Below are 23,628 nucleotides of genomic sequence, written 5' to 3'. Positions count from 1 at the left end.
AGTATCAACAGTTTTTGTTATCTCAGCTGAAAAGCAAAATTACACAACCAGAACAACCAGATTTAAAAGAGTTGCAGGATTTGTTGCATGGTGCAGAGCAAGTGGGTAAGCATACCTTACAGTGTGGTTTTGATGCTTTAGAGGCCTCATGTAGAGCTGTTGTTACGGGGTCTGTTATACGTAGGCATGCTTGGCTCAAAGAGCAAACCTTACCAGATCATGTCAAAGCTAAATTATTAGATGCACCTCTTCAAAAAGATGTATTGTTTGGTGTTAAAAAGCAGAGGAGGTGCTAAAGAAAATGGAGGAAAAAGTGAAATCAATGCAAACGGTGAAAGATTTCCTGCAGGTACAAGCCTCCACGTTTCAGCAGAAACTGGCCTTCAAAAAATTGGTCCTTTCCAGCCACGGACGGACTCAAATCATCACAACAGACACCTCAGACTACGCATGGGGAGCACACATGACAAATCAGTGCATTCAGGGAAAATGGGCACGAAAGGAGAAGCTCCTTCACATCAACCAAAAGGAAATGCTAGCCGTGCAAAAGGCTATTATGACCTTCAAAGACCTACTGCATCCAGGCCAGCTATTGATAAGGACAGACAACACCACAGTGATGTGGTACATAAACAAACAGGGGGGAACTCATTCATATCCCCTGTGCAGGCAAGCCATGACCCTGTGGAACACAGCACTGTAATTGAAAATTCAACTACAGGCACAATTCCTGCCAGGGAAGGAAAACACACTGGCAGACAACCTAAGCAGAAATATGACAGATCCACACGAATGGAAGTTGCATCCTCAAATTTTCGCAAAGATAACTTGGGCATGGGGATAGCCAGACATAGATCTATTTGCTACCCACAGAAATTGCCAGTTGAAAAAATTTTGTTCAAGGACCTATCATCCACAGGCCTGGAAAGTGGACGCACTTTCCTTCAATTGGGCAACATTGGCAGTTTATGCCTTCCCACCTCTTCCTCTGCTGCCCAAAGTTCTATTAAAAGCCAGAGCAGAGAGGCCGAAAATGATTCTCATTGCTCCAGACTGGCCAAGGCAACACTGGTATCCGCTCCTGAAGAGCCTGACACATTCCCCACCATGGATCCTACCTCTAGTCCCTCTTCTGTTGTCCCAGCACAACTACAAAACTCTTCACAGCCATCTCAAAACTCTAAATCTAGCTGCATGGAGAATTCCTTGATTTCCCTACAGTTTCTCCTCTCCAAGGAGGTGCAGGATGTCATCTTGGAGGCCAGAAGACCTTCTACTAGAAAGGCCTACTCCGCCAAATGGAAACGATTTTGTGCCTGGAATCAAAAGAAGGGACAGAACCCTTGGGTAATAAATATACCTCAAATTTTACATTACCTAGCTGAGATGTTAAACAATGGACTTTCCTTCTCCTCCATCAAGATCCACGCTTCAGCCATTTCTGCACAACACAACACAGATCCTCCTTTATTCTCTCATCCTCTCTTAAGGCAGTTCCTCAGAGGGGCAAAGAATATAAAACCCCAAAGGAAACTACCAGTCCCTCCTTGGGACCTCAACTTCGTATTGGAAAAGCTGACCCTTCCTCCCTTCGAGCTAGCTTCTTCATCAGACTTACAGTACTTGTCATGGAAAACAGCCTTTCTTCTGGCTATCCCCTCAGCTCGCAGGGTTTCGGAGCTACAGGCCCTCATGGCTGTGCAACCATTCATCATTTTCCATCAGGACATAGTTTCCTTACGAACCAACCCTACCTTTATGCCAAAGGTAGTATCCAGTATAGCTTTGAATCGGACTATCCACTTACCTACCTTTTATCCTAATCCACAAAACAAAGGGGAAAGACTACTACATTCCTTGGACATTCACAGACAACTTCGTTATTATTTGGAAAGGACAAAGCCATTCAGGAAATCTGAGCAACTCTTTTTGTCCTTTGCTGCAGGTGCTCAAGGAAAGGCTATTTCCAAACAGACACTTTCAAAATGGATAGCCCACTGCATACGCTTTTGTTACTCATTTCATGGAAAAACTGTGCCTGCATGCATCAGATCCCACTCCACCAGAGCCACAGCTACCTCTGCAGCCTTCCTCAGGGGGGTCCCTACCAAGGATATTTTGGAAGCAGCCACCTGGAGTTCAGTGCACACTTTCTCCAAGCACTGTCACCTCCCACTATACTCTAAGTCTAGAGCGGGCTTTGCCACAGCAGTCCTGCAGGGCATCCTAGCCCCTCTTAGTTCCACTTAGTGCCTCCCACCCTTACTTAGCTTTGGGATTCTACCCATCTGTTATGACTGCAGCTGTATGCACGATGAACATAGTACAGTTTTGTACCTACCATAAATGTAGATGTTCGAGTGCTCATACAGCTGCAGTCCAGGTTTCCCTCCCTCCAACCCCTCTTAGGACAGGCCTTATGACAAACCCTTTTCATATAACCTTTTGGGGGTACTCTTTTATGGTGTATTTGCTTGCAACTACTGTTTTTGATTTCTCAACATTACATTTTTGCATAACATTTTGTTTGCCTTCCTTCTGGGGGCACCTGACATCTGGGGCAAGAAAAACTGAAGAAAATGGCGTTGGCTGCCTCTTTTATACCCCCTGCCGCACTGACATCAGGGAGGAAGTGATGACAACCGACGCCGGACCTAGACTTTGGAATTCGGCCGACCGAGGACCCGCCTGACGGCAGGATAACCCCATCTGTTATGACTGCAGTTGTATGAGCACTCGAACATCTACATTTATGATAGGTACAAAACTGTACTTTCTATTGAAAGATTTATACTTTGGATAGAGAAATTTAATTAAAGGTTAGAGTCAACTGCATAATGTTGGCTGCAGCCTGCAGATTGTCTTGATGGGTCTAATTTTGCATTTCATTGCCTTTGTTTCTGTGTAAAAAAATTAATTTTGAGAGAGTGAGAAAAATCTGGCAGCACTCCATTTTTGTACTCTATAAACAACATGTATGTATTGCATGTTGCTGATAGGCTGTAGTACAGAAGTGTGCATTTAAACTCTTATTGTCTTCTCTGGTTTTAATCTGCGGGTTATCTGATCTGAGTTTGATCCTGCACTGGCCAAGTCCACTTCAATGCATCAGGATGTACCTCTCTTACTTACAGTCTCCCACTCCCTAGAGGATACCTCAGGTCAAGTTTGCTGCCATTCCAAATAGCTGTCCATCGTTATTTTGCTTTTAGTGTACCCTTTTTCTTGTTTTACCTGACCCCCTACCCCTTAGAACTGTGTTAGAGTAATCAATTCTAGTGTTGGGTTAGGCATTTAGGTAGTTGTGGGTAATTTTTATGGTGTGTAGTTAGCAGTGGGCTTTTTCCACCCTAAGAGTGTGCATTTTCACTTGCTGTATGTTTTCTAGTAAGTAGGTTTGTATAGTGTTTATCTTTGTGAGTTGTTTCTTCTAGATAGTGTGTTTGGTGTAGTTCTGTTGTTTCCTTCTTTGTAGATCTGTTTCTGTAGTTTTACTGTTGTAGATCTAAAGGGTTTTAAAAAATGTTTCTCGTGGTCACAAGCTCCCCTTGCAAGATCCGCATGGTAAGTGTATATATTGTTTGGTGGCTGCCCACCTGGGTTTGCCATATATCATCTGTGAGGAGTTTGGTTCTAGGGTGGTCAATGAAAAAAGGCTTAAGCTGTTGTTGAAGGGATACTTCCTGGCCGGCGCTTCCCTGTTTGCTTCAAAAGACAGGTCAGATAAGGATCACAGACGCTCCACCAAGCCACCAAGGACTCCAAGTCTTCGAAATGGGACAGTAAGAGGTGTACTTATGTCCCTGTGCCAGGACCCTCTTCTGGCCCGTCAGACCCAAAGGTTCAAGATCTTCGGGTTTCTCAGCTGCCTCAGCACCAGTATCTCCTCTGACTTCTGAGCTGATTGCCTTCAGTGTTGCCTTAAGTAAGGCTACCTCTCTGGCACTCGGTGTGCCCATTGTCTTCTTGGTAAAAGGAACTTATTTAGATTGGTAGTGTCCCCCTTCTCTCTCTCTCCGTTCTGCTGTAGGTTTCATCTGAGTATTCTCCTTCCCCACTTCATGTCTGAGCCTGTCTGGCTCTGCTCCGACTGGTGGGTCCTTTGCCACCTAAATGAACCTCTAAGCCTCCATCTGTGAATTCATCCACTCAGCCACTGTGGTTGGTGGGCAGTCTCAAAGCTTCGGGTCTGGAGCAAATAGTTTAGGTCCTTTTTGCAAGCACAAATACAATTAGGCCTTATCCCTTTGGGTCCAGGATCTTTCCCCAGAGCCTCAGCTCCATCAAACTGGCTTCCTCCCTCGGGACCTATGGATCTAAGCTCTTGGATCTGGCTGTGGAAACACCCTCAGGGACTGATCCAACAGCATGGCCATAGTTTGGTCTGACCTCCACTTTGGTTTATTCTACTCTGGGTATGTCAGAGCCAAGTGGAACTTGGAGCCATTTTGTTGAGGCAGGCATGTCCGGGTTGTGTTTGTCTATCATGGCTTCAAGGGCATTCCTTCTGCTTGGGGCATCTTCTGTCAGATCCTGGGGATTCTCAGCTCTGGGTGGCTGGCTTCTGCCTTTGATGTTCAAAGAGGATGTTCTCAGCCACAACCAGTGTTTCCTTCCCCTTCTCATCTGTGCCTGTGGCCAGCCATCAGTCTGCTCTTGGTCTGCAGACTCAGTTGTCCACTCTGTAGTTGATTGCCATTGTCTCCATGAGGCTTGTCTCTAACACAGCAGATTAAGCATCCTGAGCAACTGGTGCAGACATTGCTTTGTGTTGCCATACTTGGATGCAGTTGTGCAATTTCATGGACTGCTTCAAGGCATCCTTTGTTAATGCCCCATTCAATGGCTCCTCTTTGTTTGGGCTGAAGATTAGACAATCTTACTAGGAGCGAGCAAGACATGAAGATTCTGACTGCAATCTGATTACATTTTGCTGCCCCTCAGTGAACCTTATTACAGAAATAGAAGGGGAGCAAATATATTTTATAGGAAATTGCAGTAGTCTTTCCAGGATGCTTCTTTTGGGGACCCTCCCTGCAAGAAGGGAGGAACCATAATGGACAGCTCCCTCAAGGCAGGGGTGGTCGGCAGAACCAGAGCTTTTGTGGAGCTTTCTCTGGAGGGCCCTTATACTGATTCTTAGGACTTGCTCTGCTGTCCTGCTCTGGTGGCAGTTGGGGGTTGCTTGGCTCTTAACCCAGAAGCTTGGTAGGCCATCACTTTGGACTCGTGGGTTTTAAGAGTCTTATCTAGAGGCAATACTGTTATTTGTAGAAATACCAAATTTCAGTCACAAACATCTCCCACACATTCCCCCCCACCAGAGACAGCAGGCAGCAGTAAAGGTTTAGAAACTGTTGGCAAATAATCTTCCAAGAGGTACCACAAGACCACCGAGGATCTGGGGTCTACTCATGGTTCTTTTTGGTGCCAAAAAAGAACAAGGACTTCAGGCTGATTTTGGACTTGAGCATACTGAATCTCTTCATAAAACCGACCAAATTCTGGATGGTCAGGGTGCTGTCAATTCTACCTCTGGTGATAAAGAATGATTGGATGTACTCAGTAGACTTTAAGAATGCCTGCCATCATGTCACTGTAGAGAGATGATCTTCTGGCTTGGGGCCAATCATTGTCAATTCAGAGGCCTGCCAATTGGTCTCACCACCACCACCCCCGGGTATGCAAGTGCATGACAGTGGTGGCAGCTTGACTGTGGCTGTAGGGATTTCAGGCCTTTTCTTACCTGGATGATTGACTCCTTGCTGGCCCAAAAAGAGCACCTCTAAACAAAGCCAGGGATGCCTTACTGCAGTTCTGTGGCCATTTGAAGATAACTATCAGTTATCAAAAGTCAAGTTTACATCCTGTCCAGACACTGGAATTCATAGGCTGCTACTTAGATACTGTTTCACAAATTGCCAACCTCTTAAAGTCCACAGTAAATGGCCTTTGATCTCTGGCAGTATTTTTGCTTGCTTGCTTATGCGAAGCCACCAGCGCATGGTCTCCTGAAACGTTTGGGCCAAATAAGTTTCCATAGGGTTGGTCCCCTTAGCAAGGTACCACATGAGGGCTCTGCATTGGCCTCTTGCAGTGCAGTGGTCTTGTTTGACTCATCCAAGTGACTTTCCCCATAAGGTTGACAAAGGTTTATCATAGTGTAGACAATGGTTAGAGTCACCTTAGGTGACCAGCGGGAGACTGTTTTCCCCCATCCATTGACCACATTCACCATGGATGCCACTCTTCTCTGGTGGAGGGGGCATTTCAAAGGGAGGATGGTTCAAGGGTACTGATCTTCCATGGGGACCAATGTTCACATCAATGTCTGTTTGGTATCTGAACAAACTGGGGGGGGGGGTCTCTGAACAAACTGGGGGGGGGGGGATCGCACTCTTATCTTCTTTGTCGAGAAGCCATGAGAATTTGACAATGGGTGATCTCGTTTCAGCAGTTTCTGATTGTAATGCACATCCTGAGGCATCCCAGCATTCTGGCAGACAGTCTGAGCAGGAATATTCTTCATCCTCATGAGTGGTTTCTGAATCTGAGAGAAGCAGCTTGGGTTTGTCGGTGCAGGGGCACTCCGTGTTGAGACCTCTTTGCTTCCCCCTCCAACACCAAATGCAACAGCTATTCTGCTTTAGTTCCCCCTCAGGAACAGTTGCCAAGAGAAGACCATTCTGTATGCTTGGCCCATGGGTCTCCTATATGCATGTCCTCCAGTCCTGCTAATAATCAGATTGCTTCAGAAGGCAGCCCGTTGCAGAGAGAGTGATTCTCATAGCTCCCTTTTGGCTTTTTGGGGTGTAATTCCCCTTTCTTTGACCTCTTCTGAGATTCCAAGCAGCACTACAAAATGGCTGTAATAGGAGAGACAAATCCACTGTATTTAGTGCTTTTGTTCCATCTTTATTAAGAACTTTTTCATTTCTGTGTCTTCCATTACAGCCATTTCGTAATGCTATATTTTTTTTAAGTTCGCCATTACTACTCCGCATCTTGGCTTTTCCTCTTCTGAGATACCCACATTGAGTTCTGGATCCCACTCCAGATCTCATTTCTCATCCAGTTGGCCTGGATCCATCCAGCCTTCAGTCCCTCAAGTTAACCGCATGGTTTCTCCAGTTCCCTTTCTGTTCAGAAATCCCAAGCTGTTAGCATTGCGCATATTTTGTCTTCTTCCCAGAAGTTGTCTTCCAGGAAAGTGTACGCAAGTAAATGGAAGCGCTTTGCAGTTTGGGCTGACTCTGAGAGGATCAGATCCTTTTAGACTCCCTTGGAGATAGTTTTATATTTTCTCACTGATTTGTTAAAAGCAGGCTCTAGTTATTGTATGATTAAAGTGCAAATAGCAACCATATTCGATTATCATGTTGGCAAGGGTAACGTTCCCTTGGCTGCACTGAAGATTTCCAAAGCACTTCTCAAATGGACATTTGTTTTGCAACCTCCTCTTTGGAACCCTGCCCCTACGTGGGATTTTCTTTTTGTGTTGCAATTCCTTGCAGGCCCTCCTTTTGAGTCTTATGCTATTTCAGATTTAAAGTTCTTATATTGGAAGACTTTGTTCCTGTTGGCTGTTTCCTTGCCCAGGACAGTGTCCGAGCTCCAAGCTCTGTCTGCTATTCCTCCCTACTTGGTGTATAGAGTTTCCTTTTACACAAATCCTTGTTTTCTTTCTAAGGTGGCCACTGAGAATAATTTGAACCTTTTTATTCATCTGCCTGTATTTGTTCCCTAATTTTTAAAACAAGAGTGAATACTTGTTCGATTGTTTAGATGTGCATAGGCAACTGATATTTTACTTGGAAAGAAAAAAGTCTTTTAGAAAATCCTATCAGCTATTTATTTTTCCAAATCGAAGTTGCGTAGGCCAGTTTCTAAAGGTGTATTATCCAAGTGGCTTTCAGACTGTATTTTCTTTGCTTATACTTTGAGAGGTAAGACCCTGCATGGTATATCTAAAGGTCACTCTACCAGACCTATGGCTACTTCTGTGACCTGTTTTTCTAGGGTTCCCTTAGATGATGTGTGTGCAGAAGTGACTTGGGTGGGTTCTGGCACCTTTGTATCTCACTACAAGCTGACTATTCAGTCTAGGCCCAGGGCTTCTTATGGCTCTGCTATTTTGCAGAATATCCTTCTGTAGATCCTCCCAGGGGGTGTTGCGTGGCTGGAAACTGTCCTGCAGGTTGAAGCCAAACAGAGAAGACAACATTGGATGTGACAGTTATGTACTTACCATAAAGATAGCTGTTCTTCGTGTTTCACTGTTGCAGCCATCACATTTGAACAAGAGGTTGCCATGGAACCCAAAGCAGAAGCAGTTCGCACAAGTGCCGGTTGGCTGCTACCTGAGTTTTCGTTTCCGAATTGAAGTTGAAGTCTTCTAAAGCGAAGTACCCTGTTGGGGATCCTTTTTTCTTGCACTAACAAATGTCAGAAAAGGTTAATAATTGTCTCGCCTGTGGAAAGCAAATACCACACCGAGACTTCCACTCTTACTGCGTAACTTGTCTAGGCCCATACCATGACGTCCCTCATTGTTGCTTGTGTGCTTTGTTCAATGCCAGAACTATCCATTGTCAGGCCCTTATTGTAGTCGGATATTTTCGTTTACAGTAGTCAGTAAGCCATCCGACAGCAGAACTTCTGAAAAGGTGTAAAGACAGAGACAGACCGCACAGGTCCAATCCTACTGACGCCACTTCCGTTAACCTAGTCGTCAGTCGTCCATTACTCAGTTAGGCGTTTTTGCAGCCCCTGATGCCCTCTTCATTTGATTCGCAGGCCGCTACCGAGACCCTTTCAGAGTCCAGTATGCCGCAAAACTCTTCTTCATCTAAGGATCCTGTGGTTTCTCTACCTTGGATGAGTCAAGATTCGCTGAGCAGGCACTGGCTTCCGAGGAAGTCATTCGCACCACCGAATCTTGACACAAACCGATGTCTTCTTTCGCAACTATATTTCTTTCTAAAACAACGTAGTTCCTTAGGCCCAGGGTTCGAACCACACCCAAGAAACCGACTACCCACTCTCAGATGCCTGCTTCCTTGCCTCAGTCTCAAATACTTAAAATGGCAGAAGACCTTATCATGCTGATCAGGGGAAGCCAAGCTACCTCCTCAAAAAGGAAAAGAGATCTGTCCCCAGTAGTTCTGTCTGAACAAGAGTCTGATGAATCTGATGCCTCTGACTATGAAGACATACAACCCCTCTCCACTTATGAGGATTCTGATGCAGAGGATTCCATTCCTTCAGCGCCCCCAAGAGGATTTTTCCTTTGGGAAAACCCTGCATACTTTAAGGGAGCATTTCCAATGGGAAAGTCAGGACTACCCTCAGTCTAAAAAGAGACTCTGGGGAATTCCTAGATCTTCCACAACACAGACCCTTGGCCATCCCCCAGTTCTGGATGTGGTGGATGATGTTTTCCTTGAATCCAGCTTGACTCCTGACGCCCTACCTCCTGCTCCCAGAAAACCAGACAGGTACTGCAGAGTCCCTGACTCACACACATACTTTTTCTAAAATCCTACAGCTGACCCTGAAGTAATCTCTCAAGGGCCAAAAGGGATTAAAGCAACCTCTGCTAAGAATCCCACACCCTCAGACAGGGATTCCCGTGCATTAGACAGATGGGATAAAAAATTATACACCTCAGCTACTCTTGCTGTCAGGGCACTAAATTGTCAGTTCCATATGCTTAAATATCAGCAACATACTTTGGAACTCTTTAAACACAAAATTTCTTCCTTTCCTGCTTGGGCAGAATCTAAAGATTTACAAGATTTAATCCACTCTGCAAGTCAAGTAACTAGACACACTTTGCACTGTGGTTTTGACACCCTAGAAGCTTCTTGCATGGCAGCAGTCACTGGATCTATCATTAGAAGACATGCATGGCTTAAGGATCAACCCCTGTCAGATCATGTCAGATCTAAGTTGTTGTATGCCGCCTAGCACAAAGATAACTTGTTTGGCACTAAAGCAGAAGAGTTCTTAAAAAAATGGAAGAAAAAGCAAAATCTATGCAAACAGTTAAAGATTTCTTACAAGTACAGCCCCCTAGATTCAGCAGACATTGCCCCTCCAAGCACTGGTCCTTTTCTGCTCCGACTAAACAGGCTTAGCCTAGGACCCCTGGAAACAGACCCCCCCCCAGACAGCAGCCCCAGGGAATGCAGAGATCTAAGCAGTAGACTACCTCCACTTCAAAAACGGTGAGTTCTAAACCACCCCCTTATGGTAAGAACTCAGTGACTTACCTCCGCCCACCCTCACTTACCCCTGGGAGGATAACTCTCCGTTCACATAAGCACCTGGGCTACCATTACCAAGGACCAATGGGTTCTGAACATTGTGTCTCAGGGATACAAATTCTCCTTCCACACCCTTCCAACCCCAAAAGGGTTCCCAGATCTTCCACCAAATCAGTGGGCAGAGGCTCAAAAGCAAATCTATTACCTGCTCTCTATGAGGCAGTAGAACATGTTCCTGCAGAACAGATAGGCCAGGGCTTCTATTCCAGCCTTTTTCTGGTGCCCAGAAAAGAGGGGACCTGGGCCCCATACTCTATCTATTCATTCTAAACACCTTCCTGGTGATCCCAAAAATCAGAATGCTCACCCTCCAGCAGCTGCTACCCATGCTCTCCAAGGGCGCTTGGCTAGCCACCCTAGATGTAAAAAAGGCCCACCTCCACATTCCTATCAGGCAGTCATGCAGGAAATATCTCCGCTTCAGGGCAGGATCTCGTTACTTTCAGTTCTCTGCGCTTCCTTTTAGCTTATCTACTGCTCCCAGAGTTTACACAATGTGCCTGGCTCCGGCCATTGTCTTTTGCAGGCAAAGAAATATTCAGATTTATCCCTACTTAGACGACTGCCTTATTCAGGCAGCCAGCCAGGAAAAGCTGCTCAAGCACCTGACCTTTGTAAAGACCCTGCTAACCTCCCTAGGGTACACAATCAACGAAAAGAAGTCAGAGCAGGTGCCCACCCAAAGGATAATCTTCCTGGGAGCAAGCCTGGACACAGTATCCCAGATGATGGCATACCTTAACCAGAGAAAAAAATTCCTGACAACCTACTTCTCTCAACTGGCCACCAGGCCCCAGCTTTTTGCAAGGAAAATCCTGCAAGCTCTGGGGTTCATGGCATCCTGCATACTCCTCACTCCATATGCCAGACTGCATATGAGGAAACTTCAATGGTACATAAAGAGCCTTTGGTGTCAACACTCTCAAGACCTGAAAACCCTTCTACCTATAATTCCTTGCCTCAGAAAAGAATTTCTTTGGTGGGGAACAGCATGCTCCCACAACAAGGGACTACCCTTTTCCCCACACCCCACCACCCAGACCCTCACCACAGACGCATCAGACTACGCTTGGGGAGCACACCTGGACGGCAGGTGCATACAGGGCCAATGAAGCCCACAGCAAATCCACCTGCACATCAGTCAAAAAGAGATGATGGCTGTGCAGCACACCTTAATAGCATTCAGACCCCTTCTCTCTCCAGGGGTTCTCTTGATCAAAACAGACAACACCACTGTGATGTGGTACATCAACCAGCAGGGAGGGACTCACTCCTACCCCTTATGCAGGCTGGCCATGACCCTTTGGCTCACAGCCTCTTCCATGCAATACACCTGTTATCACAGTACCTACCAGGCTCTCTCAATTCCCTAGCAGACCAGTTAAGCAGAAACCTTCTGGACCCACTCGAGTGGCAGCTCAACAGAAGTACCTTCACCCTAATAACTCAGAAATGGGGAACCCCGAGGGGCGACCTCTTTGCCTCCCACACCAACCATCAGCTCAGCAAGTTCTGCACCAGGGAGCATCACTGCATGGCTTGGAAAGTGGATGCCCTGGTCTTCCCCTGGGTCAACCTCTCTGTCTGTGCCTTTCCTTCTGTACCTCTCATCCCCTAGGTACTGCTCAAAATAAGGGAGGAAAAAACAAGGACCATTCTAATAGCTCCAGACTGGCCCCAACAACACTGGTACCCCTTGCTGCACAGCCTGTCCCCTCTGCCTCCATGGCATCTTCCTAAGATTCCAAACCTCCTAACCCAGAGGGAAAGGGAATTCATGCACCCCCAATTGCAGACACTCAGTTTGGCAGCTTGGCTTATTCCCTAAAGCCTAACCAATCTGCCATCCTCAGTAAACAGGCTCTGGATGTTATCCACGAGGCCAGACTCCCTAGCACCAGAAAGTCTTATGCAGACAAATGGAAAAGGTTCTGCACCTGGATCCAGGTTAAGGGGGCCGATACGGCACAGCCCTCCATCCCTCACATCCTAGATTACCTAGCTGACCTACTGCATAGTGGTCTCACTTTCTCCTCTATTAAAATTCATACCTCTGCTATTTCTGCTCATTTTTCCACTGAGCAGCCCCTTTTTCTCACACCCTTTGATCAAACAGTTCCTCAGAGGGGCTAGCAACTTGAGGCCCCCAGAAGGGCACCAGCTTGGGACCTTAACTTTGTCTTGGAAAAGCTCACCCTGCCCCCTTTCGAACCAGCTTCTTCTGCAGAGCTAAAATTTCTCTCCTGGAAGACAGCATTCCTTCTGGCCATCACTTCAACCAGAAGAGTCTCTGAGCTGCAAGCACTGATGGCTGTGGAACCCTTCATCTTCCATGCAGACCGGGTATCCCTCAGAACTAACCCATCCTTCATGCCCAAGGTGGTGTCCAGTGTGGTTCTCAACCAATCCATTCATTTGCCCACCTTTTTTCCTAATCCCCAGAACAAAGGGGAAAGGATTCTTCACTCTCTAGATGTGCACAGACAGCTCAAATACTATCTGGACAGGACTAAATCCTTCAGAAAGTCTGATCAATTGCTGGTTAGTTTTGCTACAGGAGCAGAAGACAAAGCCATCTCCAAGCAAACCATTTCCAAATGGATAGCATAATGTATCCATTTCTACTACAAACAGCATGATAAGCCTCCCCCCAAGGGGGTTAGGACACAGTCCACCAGAGCAGCCTCCACCTCTGCAGCTTTCCTCAGTGGAGTCCCCACCAGGGGCATCTTGGAGACTGCCACATGGGCATCTGTTGACACGTTTACCAAGCATTACCACCTGCCTCTCTTCTCGAAATCCAGGGCAGGGTTTGTCTCTGCAGTCTTGCAGGGCATTTTCGCCAACCCCTAGCTTCCTTGACTGCCTCCACCCATTTCTTCAGCTTTGGGAATCTACCCAAATGTGATGACTGCAACAGAGAAACACAAAGAACATAGTACAGTTGTGTACATTTACCATAAATGTAGATGTTCGAGTGTATTCACTGTTGCAGTCCTGTTTTCCCTCCCTCCACCCACCCCTTTTTTCCCTCTTTTTTTCCTTTTGTTACCTTTCTTTCTTGTTGCTCTCCTTTCCTTACAAGGGACATAATGGTATTTATTTTCCACTGGTGTGTTTCTTCCACCAGAACATGGCCTCCTACTTTGGGGGCTCCTGACAGATTAGAGCAAGAAAAACTGAAGTAATGGTGTTGGCTGCCTGACTTTATACTACTGATGACCTGATGTCACCTTAAGCGACAGCAACCGACGCAGAAGTAATAAGTGTGTTGTATTCAGGCTGGCCGAGGGCTGCCCTGGCAGGGATAACCCAAATGTGATGACTGCAACAGTGAATACACTCGAACATCTACATTTATGGTAAGTGTACGCAACTGTACTATCTGTGTTGTCTGTCTCAGTCTGATTCAACCTACACTTCCCTCCTGCCCCCGCCTGTATAGCTAGCCTCTTGTCTTTGGATGACTTAGTGGGGGTTATTACTCCCTTCTCTTGGAGTACTTTGTCTTCCCCCTTTATGTGTGACTTGTATCTTGGCGTTGGCTTGAGAAGGAGCAAACTCTATCTGAGGTATCCTCTAGGGAGTGTGGGATTGTGGGTAGGGGTGGAGAGGGCTGGCAAGTTGAAGTCTTGTGGATTTGGCTGATGCCAGATCCAGTATCTCACAGGTTGAACCAGATGGAGACTGACAGCACGGATCTGTCATTATGGTAAGTACGTAGCTTTCATTTATTTACTTTCAGTTGATAATTTTTAATCTTGTGCAAAACATTTTTTGTAGTCAGAATTTGTATAAATAATAATTGTTTTGTGTTTGATAGGATTCATATGAAGATGGTATAAATGCTTTGATTATGAATAAGAATGCCGAAAACAGTTTCATCACATCACTCGATGGTCTGGAACATATTGTTAAAGGTGTGGATAATTTTTTTAATATGCATGTATGGGTGGTTGTAATTTGTTTTTATTCTTATTTGATAAATGTTTTTTTTTAATGTTGGAACATTTTTTTTTGTAAAGGGTTGTATGCAGAAGGCCATGTCCATGATCAGCTTTTGTGTTATGCCGTCATTGCTGCTTTGCAGTTCTTATTTCATTGGGGGATTGTATTATAAATATGGCCAGGATACAGTGCTTTAATTGATCCTGAGTCCTGGCTTGCAAAGCTTTTCTCTTTCTTCCTTTGAAGCCTTTTGAGTCTGTCTGATCAGTCATCATAGACTTATAGTTCAGTTTGGAACTCCAGTATCTATTATGTTCATTTCTTGTCTCTGTCTTATTATGATACTGTTGCAAATGTAATGGTACTTCAGCTCTAAAAGCCTGGACATCATAGTTTTCCACAATGATAGACACTTTCCAGGGGTATGTCTTTCCCCAGCTGAATGAATTAAATGGGGCAGATCAGTTTGTCAAACAACCTTGAGTTGTCTTCTTTCTCATCACTTTGGTTCAACGTATGTCCCATTCACTGCTGTATTTTACTGTCATGCATCCTAATAATGACTTAGTTTTGGGATATTTTGAGAGACATTACTCTCCTCTGCCACATTAGGGGTTAGAGTTCACAGCTCCTCATCTCATCTGTCCAAGTTCCAGTCCTCTCTTCATTAAAGGGGCATAAGGAAACATTGTATGTGCTGGTCTGAAGATAAATTTTATTTTTTAATAACTTTTAAGGTAGGTTCCATATGGGCTGCTGTAGTTTGATTATGCAGATGCTAGGGCCAAGGCCACAGACTGTGGGCTAATCCTGTGAAGGATGGTTTGACAGAGTTTGTTCTCTGCCGAAGAGGGATACAGAAGCCATATCCTGGATACCCAGTTCAGGAGGGAAATGGCCTTTGCTTAGACTTTGTAAGGCCTTGTGGCTTACCTTTTGTGTAGAAGTGACGCTGTCACCACTGTGGAATTAATTTAGGAGTCCAGTTGACCTCCCTTCTCTTCTTCTAATCAAGCAACCCTAAAATTGGGAAAAGCCTTCTTACTGCTTGAAGAAGGCTTTTAATATTGCACAGTTCTTCCTCCTCTGGTACCGGTGAATTCTTCCAAGTTGATGACATCCCTGGCCTTACTTCTGTAATCTTAACTGTGGTCTGAGATGCTTGTTGGAGAGATGGCAGTGTGTCTTAGTTTGCTTTGGTTTAGGGAACATCAGAGAAGACCCCGTGGTTCTTAGACATGTTAACTGCCTGGCATGTCTTTGATATCACAGATTTTCTGACAGAAAGGCTTCTGTCAGACTATTCTGATCTCAGCAGAACTTTTGTTACAGGCCCGTATTCTGCTGTTTGAGGTATATAAGCTATTCTGTATTCAAAGGAGGATCAGAGGTTTTATTCCTCTCTCTCTCCGTGTTCTCCAAAGGGATGGGCAATTTACTTCCTGTTTTGGATCTCACTGAACTTTAACCAGTACATTTAATTCTGGATGGTGACTTTTCAAGGTGTCAGGTTCTGTTACATGGGCACATAAATTATGTCACTAGACACAATGGATGTCTTTTGGCAAATCCGTGGGGTCCCCATTAGAGCTTTCAAGGTTTGCTTTGGGTGGGCATTACTTGTAATGCAAAGTATTGCCACTTGAATTTTCCTGAGCACAAGGACTACCACTTTGCTAACTTTGGTTGCCAAAGATCAAAGTTGAAGGGGTACTTCAAGCTATATAGTTCAGGTTGATATACTTAACTCAAGAAGAAGGCTATAAATCCATGTAGAGTAGAAAATGATGCTGAAATGGAGGAGAGTTTAAGAGCTACAGATGGACTAGTGTTTTGAATGCAAGTCCTCAAGGTGAATAGTTAAAGTGAATAGTTAAAAAAAAAAAAAAAAACAACTATGTTCATAAAGTAGCAGAAACTATTCCACAAACCACACCAGTGCAGGAATGGAGAAAAGAGTTTACTCAGAGGGCTGTCTCCAAGTAGGGGTATAGAAAATATGCAAGAGAGAACTGGACTTCACTGGAGAAAATTAGCAAAGATTCCAAGGTATTGGGAGCAGTTGACTAAGAATTAAAGGTAATAGAACTGAATGAGGCTAAGCTGGCACTAGACTGCGGGTTAGAGATTACCAGTTTGCCTTTCATATCGGGGATTGATAACAGATTATAGGTCACGCAGAAAAAGTAGTGGAGTGCCAAGTGGAAAACCAGGTCTGGTAGAAGTTTTACTTTAGTGTAGAATAGAGGCTGTTGCTTAAAATGGGATTATTGCTAAATGAAAGACTAACTATAATTTCTAGTTGAGTATAAAACAGAAGCTGCTATTAAAAAGGGGATTGTAATTAGTCTATATTAAGGGTAGCCATTTAAAATGTAGAGGGCTGCTTCACCGAGGTCTGAAATACGGAGACTTGAATGGCTGAAAGAAAGGACTTGCCTGTGCCATGTCTGAGATGGACATTTCTTGAAATGTTCCATTTTCTCTGAGGTATGGAGTTCTGAGTTGGTACATATAAGTTCGGAGGCTGTAGGGGGGGGTTTGCCTTCCTGTAAAAAAAAAAAAAAAAAACAACATTAAAGAAAGGAGAAGAATGATCAGTATTCGCCCTTCACCTGCATTTTCGGTATTTTTTCTGGTGTGTTGGCACTGTGCATTACGAGTGCTGACATTTCAGTAGGGAACCTGTATAAAGTGTTTCTTGATAACTGTGAGAATCAGTTGGAGGAGTTTTGACAAGACAGAGAAAAGAGAATAAAATGCCATCTTACAAGGAACATTCAGAAGAAATCTGTAGGGTTCCGAAGTGTAAAACTAAGCCCAGAAGGCTTAGAAATTTTGCATGGAATTGTTTACAAAAGTGTTTTTATACCCCAGCTAGACTTGCTAGGGTTTTCCTAATGCTGGCAGAAACCAAATTTTGCAGGAAGAAATGGGGATGATGGGTGAATTATGAGCTAGACTTGATAGGATTTTCCTAATGCTGGTAGAAACCAAATTTTCCAGGAAGGAATGGGGGTGGTGGGTGAATTATGAGCATATTTTTGGGGGGTGGAGGAATGTAACAAGTAGACAGGTTTTAAAACTTCCCTTGTGTACCTTGAAAGAATGTACCATGATGAAATGGTAGTAAGTAAGGAAGTGATTCTCTTTCAGCTGTGTTATAAGATTTGGATTGTCTAGGCCTTATGAAGTCTAATGCTGTTTACAGCTGAAGAGCAATTTCTAGAAATGGATGTCAAAAATCTAAAGAAGTTGTAATAGAAGTTTTGAAGACTGAAAACTGATACAAGAGCTGGAGGTTGGATCTTCATTAAAAGGGAAAAAGCAAATTTCATACAAATAAATGGAATTTTTAAGAACAGAACATGCAGAATAATGAGGAGGAGTGAGGTTTAGAGGGTAGGAATTAAAAAAAATTGTAATGTCTGACAGAATGAAAAATAAATAAAATAAATGAATAAAGCATGTATACTGCATGACAGTAATGACATTTTTATTACAGTTTCTCTTTTCTGTTAATATGAACACATGTAACCATTTGAAATGTGATGATTTAATACAAATGTTTAAAAAAGAAGGTCCTTGCTTTTGGGTGTGGCTGTAGTGCAGTGATATAAAAGATGTTATCTTGTGACCCTGTAATCTAAGTAGACAACCTGCGAGGCTTTTGGCCTCCATCAGAGGTCACACAGCTATCCAAGTTCCCTCAAACCCTCCGTTTGGAATAGGATAGATGGTCATTGGCTGCTTCACCCTGTAGCTGCGGTTAGCTTTACCAGTAACTCAAGTCCATTCCCAAACTTTGGTGGCACAGTGCACGCCTTCCCTTTGTGCCATCAGGCAGACAAATACAGTGCAGATATGTTTGCATTACAAATGTTTCTTTATTATAGAGTGAAGGCAAGGCTTGTCAGCTTACTTTACAGCAAAATTCTCAGTATTTAGCTTTTGAATAAGAAGATTATAAGAATTTAAAAAAGAATAAAAGCACTGATAACTTTGCATTAAAGGCTAACTTGTTGGTAGAGGGAAAGCAAGGATTTTGTGTAGGTTTGCTTGGGGTTTTTAGGTGTGTTATTTACATTTTCTTAAAATAAATCCTTGGGCAAATAGGGCATACATGGGCACAGTTAAATAACTATTTGCAGAACTCATCTCTGCAGGGGTTGATTTTAAGAAGTGAAAAATGCATGAAGTGATGTCGGAAGAAGCTTCATGCTGTCCTACATCAGTACTTGGCAAGCAAAAAAACTGTTGGTTCCTTGCAGGAAAGATATCACCACTTTGAAAAACCGTGTCAGGAAAAAACACAAAGACACCCATAAGGTTTGTAAACCCAAATGTTATGATTTGCTTGTTGGCCACTTGTGATCTGTTGTTCTGGTAAGTGTACTTGCAGACAGCTGTACTTCATGATGAATACTTTACACAGCTGTACTTGTGTTTTTTCTAAGACGAGTTTTAGTCATTTATTGCCATTGAGGATGATTAATGTTTTATTTGTTGTGGCTGAGTTAGTCTGTAATGTAAATATTGATGCTGCATTTGATACAACTTGAAAAATGCAAATATAACCGATAAAGTGAATAGAGTGAAATGCCTCAATGAAAAAATTGTGTCCTAAGGCAAGGTAAAGTGATTACCACACTGTAGTTGGATCCTTCTAGTTTGTGATTTATTTTTATTCTGTATAATGATGTTCTTCGTGTTTTCCTGTTGCAGTCATCACACTTGGGTTATCTGCCTGCAGGTATCCCTCAGTCAGCCCGAATACCAGTGTCTTGGGATTTCTGCGTTGGATGCTGTTGCCTCTTCCATGATGTCAGGTTGTCAGGAGTATAAAACATGCAGCCGATGCCATTACATCAGCTTTTCTTGCCGTGCGGGAGCCCAAGCAGAAGCAGTTTGCAAGTTCCGGTCGGCCGCTACCTGAAATTTTTGGGGATCCTTTTTTCTTGCTCGAACCGATGTCAGAAAAAGTTAAAAAATGTCTTGCCTGTGGAAAGCAAATACTTTACAGAGATTTTCATTCTTACTGCATCACCTGTTTAGACCCAGACCACGACGTTTCTCACTGTCGCTTTTGTGCCTTGTTCAACGCCCGAACTATTCGTCGTGAGGCTATCTTTGTCACTAAATTCTTTTGCTTTCGTTCTCCGTATTCTGAAATGGCTTCTTTAAGCCTTCCAGCTACTTTCTTCTGAAAAAAACATAATGATAAAGACAGACTGCATAGATCCAAAACTGCTGAGGATGCTTCCGTTAAGCTAGTCGACAGTCCGCCGGTACTCAGTAAGGTGCTTTCGCAGCTCTTGATACCTGCTTCTGCAGATTTGCAGGCCCCTACTGAGACCCGTTTGGAGTCTGGTATGCCGCGAGGTGCTGCTTTGACTATGGAACCTGTGGATGTCTCTACCATGGATGGGTCCGGAGACGCTGTGCAGGCACCGGCTTCTGAGGGTGTGTTCAGGCCTTCCGATGTTCGTATTAAACTGACTACTTCATTTTTTACTAAAACTACCGAATTTCTCAGGCCCAGAGTTCGCACTACGCCTAGGAAACCGATGACCAAAGTGCATTCTCAAGCCCCCATGCCTCAGAAACAAATGCTAAGAATGGCTGAAGACCTTATTCCTTTAATTAGGGGAAGCCAGCCTTCCCCCTCTTAAAGACAATGAATTGATTTTCCTTCTCATTCTACAGACCATGAGTCCGATGACTCTGATCCCTCTGATTACCAGGACATACCCTTATCCACCTATGAGGATTCAGATGCAGCGGATTCCATTCCCTTTGCCCCCCTCCAGAGGACTTTTCTTTCGGTGAAACCTTGCATACCCTAAGAGAGCATTTCCGCTGGGAATGCCAGGACTACCCTCAGTCAAAGAAGAGACTCAGGGAGTTTTTAGACCTGCCTCAGCACAGGCCTCTAGCTATACCACCTGTCCTGGATATTGTAGATGATGTCTTCATGGAATCAAGTCTTACCGCTGATACTTAACCTCCACCTCCTAGAAAGCGTAACAGTTACTACAGAGTACCTAACTCTCACAAATTTATCTTTAAAAATCCTACTGCGGATCCAGAGACCATTTCCCAGGGACCTAAAGGTATTAAGGCTACTACAGCCAAAAACCCTACCCCTTCGGACAGGGATTCTAGGGCTTTAGACAGATGGGGTAAGAAGGTCTATACCTCTGCAACTCTTGCCATCAGGGCTTTAAATTGCCATTTTCACATGTTGAAGTACCAGCAGCGTATTATGGAACTCATTAAACAAAAAATGTTGATTCCTGATTGCTCAGAAAATAAAGATTTACAAGAGTTAATGCATTTTGCAACCAGGTTGGTAAACATACTTTGCAGTGTGGTTTTGATGGCTTAGAAGCATCTTGCAGGGCTGCTCTCACTGGGTCTGTTCTGCAAAGGCATGCTTGGCTGAAGGAACAAATCTTGCCAGACCATGTCAAAGCAAAATTACTAGATGCTCCGTTAAATCAAGAATGTTTGTTTTGCACAATAGCAGAAGAAGTTCTTAAAAAAGATGGAGGGGAAAAGCTAAATCTATGCAAACTATTAAAGATTTCTTACAGGTACAGCCACCTAGATTCAGTAGGCATTGGCCTTCGAAAAACTAGTCCTTTCCAGACCCTCCCAGGCCTCCTCAGTCCAAACCCAGTGGCAATAGACCACAAAGACTACAGTCTCAAGGTGTGCTCAGATCTAAACAATGGAGTGTTCCCACCTCAGAAACAGGGAGTGGTAAGCCATCCTCTTATGAAAAAAAGTTCACAATGACTTCTCCGGCATCCTTCACAGCCATGCCCAAGTACTTGCACCCCTAGGAGGAAAAGTCACCCTGCATGCAAAAAATTGGGAATTCATTACCCAAGACCAGTGGGTCTTAAACATTGTATCCCAGGGATACAGATTCTACTTCCATTCATTGCCAACCCCAAGCGGATTGACAGGCCTTCCCCCATACCAGTGGGCAGAGTCCCAAAGGCAAGTACTTTCTCTTCTCAGTATCAGGGCTATTCAACCTGTTCCAGCAGAGCAAAGGGGGAAGGGTTTCTACTCCAGACTGTTTCTGGTGCCCAGAAAAGAAAATTCTTGGTGCCCTATCCTGGATCTGTCAATTCTCAACACCTTCCTGGTGGTACCAAAGTTCAAAATGCTTACACTCCAACAGCTGCTGCTTGTGCTAGCCAAGGACTCCTGGCTGGTCACCCTAGATTTAAAAGAAGCTTATCTATACATCCCCATAAGGGAATCTTGCCGGAAATATCTACGTTTCAAGGCAGGCTGTATGCACTATCGGTTCTATGCACTTCCCATTGGCTTATCTACTGCACTCAGGATATTCACAAAGTGCTTAGCTCCAGCCATTGCATACTACAGGCAGAGAAACATTCAAATTTACCCATACTTGGACATTTGCCTGATTCAGGCGGACAGTCAGGAATTGCTACTTCAGCACCTGATGTTTGTAAAGAGATTCCTAACTTCTCTGGGGTATACCATCAGTGAAAAGAAATCACATCTGGTATCCAGCCAAGAAATTGTATTCCTGGGAGCAAGCTTGAACACAACTTCCCAGATGGCATTCCTCAGTCCAGAAAACAGGTTTATTTGAAAAATTACTTCAAACTACTGGCCACCCAAACCCAGCTGTCTGCAAGAAAAATGCTGCAAGCTCTAGGGTTCATGGCCTTATGCATTCTCCTAATTCCATATGCAAGACTGCATATTAGGAAACTTCAGTGGTACTTAAAAAGTCTCTGGTGTCAACATTCTAAGATCCTGGTAACAGTGATTCTGATCATTCCTTGCCTGAGGTCAGAGTTCCTTTGGTGGGCAGAGGCCTGCAACCACAACAAGGGACTCCCTTTCACTCTACCCCCCCGCTGCCCAAACCCTGACAACAGATGCTTCAGACTATGCATGGGGGGCTCACATGGCAGACAAATGCATTCAAGGCAAATGGAGCCCAGGACAAATGCACCTGCATATCAATCAAAAAGAAATGTTATCGTACAGAATGCACTGACAGCCTTAAAATACCTTATCCTTCCAGGACAACTCTTGATAAAGACAGACAACACCACAGTCATGTGGTACATAAGCAGGGGGGAACTCATTCCTACCCACTCTGCAGGTTAGCCATGACTCTGTGGAACACAGCCTTGAGCAACCAAGTGTACCTGCAAGCTCAATTCCTGCCAGTCAAATAAAATTCACTGGCAGGCGACTTATGCAGAAATTTAATGGACCCGCACAAGTGGAAACTGGAATCCATTTCATTCACAGGTGGGGGACACCAGAGGTGGACCTCTTTGCTTCCCCCCAAACCATCAATTGAGCAAATTTTGTACCAGAACTCCCCACAGCCAAGCATGGAAAGTGGATGCCCTATCCTTTACATGGGGAAAAACTCTCAAGCTATGCCTTTCCCCCTCTGCCCCTCCTCTTGAAAGTGCTACTTAAGATCAAACAGGGCAGGCCAAGGACAATCCTTATTGCACCAGACTGGCCACGCCAGCACTGGTACCCACTTTTACGCAGTCTGACAACAGTGCCACCCTGGCAACTGCATCAGACCCCCCTCACTGCTGTCCCAGCAGAAGGGCCAGATTTTGCATCCTCAGCTGCAATCCCCGAACCTAGCAGCCTGGTTTATTCCCTGAATACATCACCAGCAACCCTCAGCAAACAGGTGCTGGATGTCATCCTTGAGGCCAGGAGGCCTAGTACTAGGAAATCCTATTCAGAAAAGTGGAAAAGATACTGTTCTTGGAGCCAGTCTCAGGAAAAGGACACAACCGTGCCCACTTTACCTCAAATCCTAGATTATCTAGCAGAGTTGCTCCACAAAGGCCTATCCTTCTCATCCTTTAAGATCCATGCCTCTGCCATCTCAGCTCATTACAATACTGAGCCACCCCTCTTCTCGCACCCTCTGGTCAAACAGTTCCTGAAAGGAGCTAACAATTTAAGACCCCCCCCGAAGAGAGCTCCCACTCCTTCCTGGGACCTTAACTTTGTACTGGAGAAGCTCACGCTTTGAGCTTGCTGCTACAGCAGATTTAAAATTCCTCTCTTGGAAAACCACCTTACTTCTAGTCATCACTTCAGCAAGGTGAGTGTCTGAGTTACAGGCCCTTATGACTGCGGAACCCCTCATTATTGTCCACGTGGACAAGATTTCCCTCAGGACTAACCCATTATTTATGCCCAAGGTGGTATCCAGTGTGGCTTTAAACCAATCCATTTGCCAACCTTTTTTCCTAATCCTCAGAATAAAGGGGAAAGGATCCTGCACTCCTTGGACATGCACAGACAGCTTAGG

At 44.5% G+C, this 23,628-nt stretch overlaps 1 protein-coding gene across 1 annotated transcript in view; it reads left to right on the top strand.

Moving 5' to 3' along the window:
• Positions 1-23,628, top strand: part of TRAPPC8 (trafficking protein particle complex subunit 8) — a 3,178,250-nt gene that overhangs the window by 529,894 nt on the left and 2,624,728 nt on the right. The window contains exon 6 of the mRNA XM_044065843.1: positions 14,152-14,248. Within this exon, the coding sequence (XP_043921778.1) occupies positions 14,152-14,248 (97 nt within the window). The remainder of the gene's footprint in view (positions 1-14,151; positions 14,249-23,628) is intronic.

This window comes from Protopterus annectens, chromosome 3.part0 (assembly GCF_019279795.1).
Source record: "Protopterus annectens isolate FY-2018-M chromosome 3.part0, PAN1.0, whole genome shotgun sequence".
Classification (NCBI taxonomy): Eukaryota; Metazoa; Chordata; order Ceratodontiformes; family Protopteridae; genus Protopterus; species Protopterus annectens.
The sequence above is the reverse complement of the archived record's forward strand: the minus strand, read 5'-3'. Positions and strand labels throughout refer to the sequence as shown.